Source organism: Lucilia cuprina, chromosome 3 (genome assembly GCF_022045245.1).
Source record: "Lucilia cuprina isolate Lc7/37 chromosome 3, ASM2204524v1, whole genome shotgun sequence".
NCBI lineage: Eukaryota > Metazoa > Arthropoda > Insecta > Diptera > Calliphoridae > Lucilia > Lucilia cuprina.
The window spans coordinates 26343080-26353034 of NC_060951.1; the positions used below are offsets into that span (position 1 = coordinate 26343080).

Here is a 9955-nt window from a genome sequence, read left to right on the forward strand (position 1 = left end):
TTATCACTTATTGGTAAATTGAAATTGAATTGTTTGTTAAATTGTAAAAGCTGAAACGAAATAGCTACATACATAAATAAGTCTTGCATTACAAACATTCCGACAAGTCTTAAGAGCTTTCTTCTTATATGAATATCTTTAAGCTACAAACTATGTGTGTAGTTTGTTGTGTTAAGAAATTGCTAGCAATATCTTAAGTAATTTATTACATTTAACAAAAAAAAATTAATATACAAACTTGTTATTAATTTTGATTTGTTACAAAGATTTCCCTGTAGATGCTTAGATTTAATACATAAGTAAAAACCACAAAACCTACCGCAAACACTTTCTGATTAAGACATCTGTATGCATGCATAACAAATATGTAATGTTTACTAACATTTATTCCTATATTAGTTTAAATTATATACGATTCCTACAAGTCAAGAAAAACTAATTCCTAAACAAAGAAATAAGAAACATGTACATACATAATATAATGGCAACCAATGTGTCAGCACCTTCATGCTTTTGATAACAAGAATTGGTATATAAATGAGTTAAATCATTGAAATTTAAAAAAAGCTTATTTATTATTTAATGGATATAGCCAAACTTTCAGCAAATGACTAGCAAATCTTTAAAAGAAAAAACAAGTAAGAAACTATAGTCGGGCGAGGCCGATCACAAAAAAAATGTGATTTAGTTTTCATAACAAGCCATTTAAGTTCAATTCAACATTGCCTCATATATACTTAAGCTATTTATTGTTAAAAAAAAAATTGTGGACATTTAAGTCAAATTTTGAAGGGCGGCTTTCTATAGGGGCTAGGCCCTTAAAGTTCATGAGGGTCATCAAGGCCATCAAGTATTAAACTTGGTTTTGCAGCCTTTTGTCGAGATACGAGTATATTACGAACTTAAAAACCATATTCGGCGGGTTCAGTTGTATGGGGACTAGGTAAAATAATGGACCGATGTTAACCATTTTCAAAAGGCTTCGTCTACGGTACTACAGAAGATCATGTGCCAAATTTAAATTATCGTCAAAATTGCGACCTGTAGTTTGATTACAAGGTTTACAAGTCGTATTCGGGAGTTCAGTTGTATGGGGGCTAGGTAATATAATAGACCGATCTTAACCTTTTTTAACTTGTCCCTTTGATCCTGGGATAATAGAAGATCACGAACCAAATTTTCTTAAATTATCTCCAAAATTTCGACCTGTAGTTTGATTATAAAGTTTACATAGACGGACGGGCATAGCTAAATCAACACAGAAAATTATTTTGAGCCGATACCAATCGTATTATTATTGTGCGTTACAAACATCAGTACAACCCCAATATAACCGCCCCCCCACTAAATATAATGAATTAAGTAATTCATTATATGGACAATTACATTTACACAAAATAAATAATAGAGCAATAACCAAATACTTGTAATTCATGTTTACTAGTAATCTAGATATTATGTAATTAATACAATTACATCAAAAGAAATTGTTATTGATATCATTCAACACTGATAATGACAACACATCACATTCAAATAGTGGGTAGTGATTTCCATATAATCTAATACAGATATAAAAACTTATTTCTAGGCTTTTTCCAAATATTTCTAGAAGAAGACAGTATTTATGCAAAATTTTCAGGGGAATCAAAAATACGTTTGGTATAAAAGAAATTCTATGGTCAATATGTCTGCCTCAATAGAAAATATCTGCAATGTTTCTTAGGAAAGTTATATTCAGAATAATATGACTTTTAAGGTATCTAGATCTAATTTATTTCAAAGCCTAAATCAGCTCGTCCAATGTTGTATGGCTGTGCGGAAATACAGAATGCCCACAAAGAATACGCACCATTAAACTAATATCAGACTCGCTTATTTATTACACTATAATGTCATTGTGTTTCTCCAAGTAAACTTATGAGTTGTTCTCATCCATAAATAGGTTATATTTTAGAAATCTGTTGTGGGTAGGCCCATAATTGGTCATAGCTCCCATTTAATGCACACTTTCGAAAATCAAGTAAACTGATATTTTTCTTCAAGTAATAAAGATAACTTTTGTTAAGTGTTAAAAGGTTTTTCTTTTAAGGATTTTCTATTTTTTTATATTTCAAGCTAAGGATATCACGTAAGGCTTCTGAGAAACGCCAAGGTTAGTCAAAATACTAATTTAATATAACTTTGATTTAAAATGTGTAATAAAATTAATAATATGCATTAAATAATTTTATGTACAAATTTGAATACCCAAAATCTTTATCGAAATATTACTAATATATTAATAACCTTCTAAAAGCACATAAATATTCGTTACGCAAAACGCATTTTTTAGGATAAACAATAATTCCATATCCTTTGAAATCCATTTATCATTTCCTTTTGGATATTGACTACTTTCACTTTGGGGCCATCCTAATGCTCATGCTTTCTTACCTATTAAATATTTAAGAATTTACATATTTACAACTCTGCACCTGCCCGACTATGTTTTCTTTCTTAATAGAAATTCTGTATTTAATTAAAGAGAGTATTAAAATAAATTTTAGTTTAATATGTTTGACAAATTTTATTCAGTTATAATAGTTTTAAAAAATTATTTCTTGTTGAAAGTAAATACCTATAGGAATTAAAGAGAATTACAACTACAAAATATTAGTTTATGTGATAAAATTAGAAAATTCCTTAATAAGATGTGTATAATGTATTTTTTCTTTTAACTGTGGCTCAGGTCACTTATACTCCACGGAAATTTTTACTAAAATGTAGTCCTATATATGGGCCAAAAATCAAAAACCATTTGACTTTGATGTATTAAAAAAATGCAAGTTTTATGAGATCAATGCTTTCCAAAAGTCAATTAAAATATGTACAAATGTTACTCATTTGAAATGAAATTTGTAGTTAATTTCATTTTAAATATTTCAAAATCAAACTTCAGCTTTAACATACATATATTCTAGTAGAAGTCCTTCTAAAGCTAACAAACTAATTAATTTCCTTTTGAGTTGTTTTCGTACACAAATACAAATTAGTCTTTCACACTATAAACCATAGTATGTAGTTGTAATGCTAAGAAGGTCGTATATTTACATTTCAACCGCAAACATCTAAACGAAAATATCAATAAATTATTATTGTAGTTTGTAACAAACCACATTTAAACCAAAATGTTAATATGTAATAGAAACAATAATGATCAAAACATGTCCGAATAGTTAAGATATACAAACTTTTAGCTAGTCGAAAATTAATTCAAGCTAAACTTTGCAATATTATCCATTTTTTCGTACTATTTACGAAAATTTCATGTACACAACAAAATTGTATTTTATCAAAATTCTTTAAAATTTTACACATGTATTATTTTTAGTGTAGTTCCTTTTCGAAATATCAAATAGAAAAACCAATATTTGGTGTTTTTACACTTGACTGCCACTGTAGATTCTACAACAGTGGCATTACATTTGTAAAATATAACTTTGCTTTTATCTAATTGTTTTTGACACAATGACATACAGCTCTAAGGATCACACTAACCAACATTTATACAATATGGTATACATATAAATAAAACTACTATGCAAAACTTAAATATAATATATGCATTAGTATGAGTGTATTGAATTTGAATTGAATAACTCTGCAGTTCGTAGAGTCTGCCAAAGTTATTAAATATTTTAGCAAATTGTCAATACACATATAAAAACTGCAGGGTTATATCTATATACATATTTAACAACTGCTGCAACTTTCTATTTGAGAAATTTTTTGTGGGAAAAATTAATTTATATACGTACATGTGTGTTTAAGCTGTTTTTCTATTTATTATTTTTCAGTTCGAACGATAAATGGCTTACGAGTCGAGTTACAATCACCGATGCAAAATTAACTGACAGTGGTAATTATTCATGTTCGATTGGGCGACTGTTTACGGCCATTGTACAGGTGCAAGTGTTGACAGGTAAGTTGTAGTTGAATGTGTTATTTTTTTCTATTTTATATATTGTTAACTTTTCAATATTGATAGAGAATATATTTTTGCACAAATTCGACATTGTTATTATTAAGTGCACTTCGGAAAATTTATTGTTATTTTTTATTTTTTTGCATTCAAGTGCATCAATTATGTTAAGCACTTTAATAAGCTGACATGCTGAAAATCGCATCAAAATAAAGATTTTAGTAAAATATTTTTCAGTTTCCAATAGCTCGGAATATATCTAGGTTGATACCAGTAATACACTGGGTGCTAGGCAGACATGTAATTCGACTTGGGCTCCCCTTCAATGAATACTGTGGCAGTTGTACATGCAGGGAAAGAAAGAAACGATCTTCTATCTTCTTTGCAAATGCCTGCTCTATTCACATGAAACATATATTTCTTGAAAGTTTCTTCATATCTAACCTTGTTTGTTCGATTACGAACAAACATTACTCTTTTACTTATAGAGATTTCTAATATTTTTGAGTCAAATCTAGAATACTTAATATATTTTTGAAACAATTTATTTGAATGTAATTTTGATGAATGCCTGTCTGTTTCGTACCATATTGCATCCGTAACAATGTGTTTCCATCTTCTATATTGGATATTGCTCGCAGCTCTTAAGGATCGTTATACAAATTAAATTTTATATCAGACATCTACAACACTTTACTTAAAGAGAGCGTTTTAAACCGCCCTTTATTATTTATTTTCATACAAGTTTAACTGGCACAATGCATCGCGATGGTTACCACAAAACAACTGTGAGTATGGTCTCACTTTTAATATTTAATAGACTTCAAGTCATACGTTCATTTGAAAAGAATCCTGTCTAATTGGATTAAACTGACGCACTCACGCCATAAGCAGCAGTTTTTCTAAACGCGACTCAATCTTTTGATGTTCCAGTTATAGAAGTCGTAGTACTGATTGCAAGATACTCCATGTCTCAATGCAAGGTTACCAAACTTACTGCGCCATGTTGTAACAGCTATCATTCCGCTGACTTGGGATCGGTTTGTTTTTAGGAGATAGTCCGTGCACTCCGTAGCAAGCTTTGGTCATTCCTTCTCGTTGAAATAAAGTTGGGTCATATCTCTATCTTGTCTGAGAGTGTTCGTAGCACATTCTGTCTGGGAGTGTTTTACATTCTCCTATCGAAGTACTACAGAAATAGTCTGTGTCCGAATAGACATATGTAAACCCATTTTTGCAAACTTTGTCAACGATAGACATATCGTGTAGGGTATACACCTATTAGAGGTGCTGATTGCTGCTTGTCTGCCGGTAAAGATTAAGACATCTCAGTGCATAACATGTTTGCTGTTCATTTTATGGCTGATATATCGACATGAATTGGAAAACAATCATTGCTAATTCAGAAAGCATTCCTGACACCAAATTTTATAAAAAATGTTTCTCGATATTAGTACTCCTCGTTAGAAGTTATCCCTAGACCAGTTTTATGTTGGCCGGGTGCTCCGTAACTGGATTAACTACATGCTAAGGAACAGATGGATAAGCTGCGATATGTACGATATAACTATGTCGGAGACTTTGAAACGCTAATCCCAGATAGAATGTCTTGGTCAAGCAATACATTGGAGCAAATACCAGTAGGAATCCGTTGCTACACGGATGGCTCTAAATTAGGGGAAAAAGTAGGCCTGGGGTTCTACATTGAAGACCCAGAAACAGAAATATACCTAATCATAACACAAGCTTTCAGGCAGAAGTATGAGCAATAACGGAATGTGTAAATTGGGTTAGTATGAATATGGCGTCCACAGGGCTTAATATATTTACCGACAGCCAGAAGGCAATTAGGGCGATATCAGGTGATAGAATTAAATCTAAGACCGTATTGGATTCTAAGAAAGCTTTAACTGAATACTCTCCTAGAGGTAAGGTTTACATAATATGGGTACCAGGCCACTCGGGAGTAGTCGGCAACGAAAGGGTGAATGTAATAGCTTTAAAGGGAAGGGAGCTCGATCTAGTTAACCTGACAAACACAAAACCATTCGACGCAACAAAAGCTGAATTAAAAATATGGATGGGGGAATCCCATAAGGCCTATTGGAATAATGAAACGGTGGGTAGAACCACAAAGATTCTATGGGGTGACCCTGATGAGAGTAAGGCGAGAAATCTCCTCAAAATGAACAAGTCTGAGGATATTATGATGGTACGTGTTCTGAGTAGACACACAGGATTACGTGTACATCTATACAAAATTGGACGTGCAGATTTAGCATGTGGAGAGGACATTGAAACTCTGGAGGCACTGTCAGGCATTCGTCGATGTTAGATCCATGTATCTTGGAAGTATACATATGAGCTGCTCGGAGAGCATCCTTTCACCAGTCCTTCCCTGGATGAGACGCAATAATAAATATTATACAGAACGTTTTCTTTCTTTCTCCTTAGAACTTTAACAAGGATATTGTAAAATAAGCTTACATACTTAGTACATTTCAGCAAATTATAACTTACCATTGATTTACATGATAGTTTACTAAATTCATGTACATATCTACGGAACAACGTAATGAATCCTAACAATTTTCTGCATAATGTTCAAGCATAACTAATTTTAAAATAACATTAAGACACCCTTAAAGTTTGAGGCTCAAACTTATTTCGCTTTATAAACTTGTTCAAAGCAATGAATTAATGCACTTACAAAAATCTTAAACATGTAAAATTCTTTAATCACGACATGTGACAAAATTTGTTCAACATACATGCAAGTGCATATAAGTAAAAATTCTTAAAAGTTTTTACACTTTCATGACTATGAGTTTAATTAACTGTTAACTACCTTTTGTAAAATCTTTTAACCATATTTTATATTCGTTTACTTCTTTTTATTACAGGTGAATTACCAGCAGCTGTGCAACATAATTCTGCAGCAGCTGTAGTTGTGTGCAACATAAGCATAAGAGAATTGATACAATTATATTGGATTTACGTTACAGCTGCCTACTTTATTATGAACTAAATAATACCGTTATACATATGGCAGGCAGGCAGGCTGGCAGCCTTCGTTTGGTGGCAGAAACAGTTGACAATTGCAGTTATTAAGTTAATTAAAACAACAGCTGTAAAAGTCAACAACATGCAACAAAGAAACAACAAAAACATATACAAAGCCAAAAATAAAGAAAAACTTAAAAATAATTATTAAAAATTTAATATAAAAGAAGTAAAATAATAAAATATGTAATAGGCTAAAGGAAAAGTAAAAAAATCCCCTTTTCTCTTAATTAACAACTGTCAACAGCCAATTAACACCCACTAGCAACTCAACAGCAAAAAAACAGCAGCAACATAACTTGCAAAGAATCTGGGCTTTACAGAAATAGAAAGTGTATAATTTTTGTTTTAATTAAATACTTAAAGACTTCCCTTTTTCCAGTAGCAAAAGAAATTGTTATATTTACGCTCATTGCTCTGACAGCGCAAGACGCAAAATAACTTTTTCTTCTTACTAGCAATTTGTTTATATTTTTGTCGTTTCTTTACTCTAAAGTGTCCTTTTGTTCCGAGTGTTGTTGTTTAAATAAATTCCATAATTACAAAAAATTACTAAGTAAAAAATCACAACAGAACTGGAGTAAAACTAAGAACACCAGTTGTCAAAAGCCATAATAATATTATTTTCCCCCACCAAAAAAAAACACACACACAGAAACAAAATTGTTATTTTTTCCAACATGCAGAAATAAAATGTCATTTTGTACATAAATATGAAATGTTTTCACCTTCCTGTTCAACTTATATATAAGCAGATGCAGGTAGTTATGTTTAAAATAATAGCATTAAAAAGTTTTTTTGGGAGTAGTTTAAGTTGTAAAAATTTGTCTTTAAAATTATTTTTCGATTTTGTTTAAAACATCCACTATTTTAGTGAGCTATGTTGTAGCAAGTCGCTTAAAGTTAGTTATAGTTTACAAGTTTTTTTTTTCCGGAAATTCGATTTCCTTATCTTCCACCGCTCCCTTACTGACCTCAAATGTGTGTGCAGTTGCGTAAAAGTTGAAAAGTTGTTTATGGCCAAAAGTACTACAGTGGAAGGGTATTATGCATTTTAGTGTATGTTTGTAACTCTCAACAGCCGACTAATTTATGTTTTTTTATATAAACTTGTTTTTCTATATAAATTTAAGAAATATTTATTTTCAGAGTTAAAAAAGCTAAGACTATGATTTTCAGGTCTTCTAAGACCCATGTTTACACTTGACTTTAAAGGGAGACCATCTTATATACATTATGCTACAGGTCTTCTTACAAACTTTCGTCTAAAGAAGTCCGTTTAATAAAACTTTCTATCAGCCCTCGAACAGAAGCGAGAAAACTTCTATGTAAAAATTACTTCAATTTGCAATGGGTTGGTTTATTTAGCCATTGCAATACAGTTGCAAATTACATTCTTACTAAATATACCGATCAGGGTAACGACGATCATACGCCCTTTAGAGTGTAAATGAGTTTCTGGTTGGAATCAAACCCATAACCCCCAGAATGATAGGATAGCACTCTGTCAACTAGCCTACCGAGGGACCCTTCTTCACAATGTTTACTAATTATTCAGTTATACTAAATAGCATTTTAAACACAATTCTACAACATTGGCCTAGAATGGTGGCAACTGTTTATAAATTTTTATTTTTATTTTTAATGTTGATTGTTTTAATTATTTTTTTAATAGAAAAAAATATATTTTTTTACAAATTTGATAATTGTTTTAAAATAAACCGTGGTAGCACATGCTTTGATTATGGTTATATAAGATTCGATGTAGCCGCTGTTGACCGACTCTTCTGTACTTCTTCTTTCACTATATTCTTATTCTCTCTGCAATAAATATTGCCCAGTATTTGTTGGTCGGTTGGGTGGCTGGTGAATTGTTGGCTTTGACAACAAATAACAAAAAAGTTTAGTTAATATATATAAAAAAAGTTTTCACTTTCATATATATACACACTTACTCGTATATATTTATAGTAGTATATATGTACAACATGTATATTATTATTTCCTCTCTCACACAATTTTTTTGTTACTTTCCTTACTAATGACAAATATTGTTGTAAGTTTTATTTAATTTTTTTTATATATGTATAAGTAAAAGTATAACTATGTATGTATCTATGTTGAAAACGTAAATTGTAAATATTTTTCTACTTTTATTTTCTTTACTATAGTTTTCTCTTTACTGTCAAACTATAAAGGTATAAAAAAATCCTTTTTCAAAATAAGTATTAAATAAATAAAAAAAAACACAGAAATTCAAATCATATTTGTACACTCAAATACATTTTCATTCATACTAACTTACACTCTGTTACTGTTAGAAACATGCATATAAAAGTAATTTAATTTAAATTTGATTCTAAATTTAATAAGATTTCAATGTCATATTTTCCAGAGAAATGAAAATGAAAAAAAGAGAAAACATAATTTTTTTATTTATTAGAATAAAAAAGTCAAAATTTACACACTCACTTACATACATGAAACTACAAGAATACACAGTCATACATACTTTCAGACACAGTTACACATATACACTACATATAAATTTATGAATATTGAATAAAATATATTATGGAATGAGTAAAAATAAATAAATGAACAAAAATATAAAACAAAACAAACGTATTTCGTTCTAAATCAAATATTTATTTGTGACTTTCATTTTGAAGGGTATATGGAAAAAGTTTTTAAATTGTATTATATCGTAAGAGGTGCATATTTTGAATTTATTATAATGAACAGTTGTGATAGTTTTAATGACATACTAACTGAATAACTCATGCTCATGATAATATTGGTAACTACTTACTTATCTAACAACATAATGACATAGAAGTAGCCTAATAAGGTCTGACAATGTAGTATTCATGCCGGCAAAGCTGTATAGTTTTTTCATGAGATTTAAAACCACTACTACTTTTTAAA

General features: G+C 30.3%; 1 protein-coding gene across 4 annotated transcripts in view; it reads left to right on the forward strand.

Moving 5' to 3' along the window:
* Positions 1-9672, forward strand: part of LOC111684549 (serine-rich adhesin for platelets) — a 163898-nt gene extending 154226 nt beyond the window's left edge. For all 4 annotated transcript variants that reach the window (XM_046945648.1, XM_046945649.1, XM_046945650.1 and 1 more), the window contains 2 exons: positions 3840-3964; positions 6868-9672. In XM_046945648.1, the coding sequence (XP_046801604.1) occupies positions 3840-3964; positions 6868-6992 (250 nt within the window). In that variant the 3' untranslated portion in view covers positions 6993-9672. The remainder of the gene's footprint in view (positions 1-3839; positions 3965-6867) is intronic.
* The last annotated feature ends 283 nt before the right edge of the window (positions 9673-9955 follow it).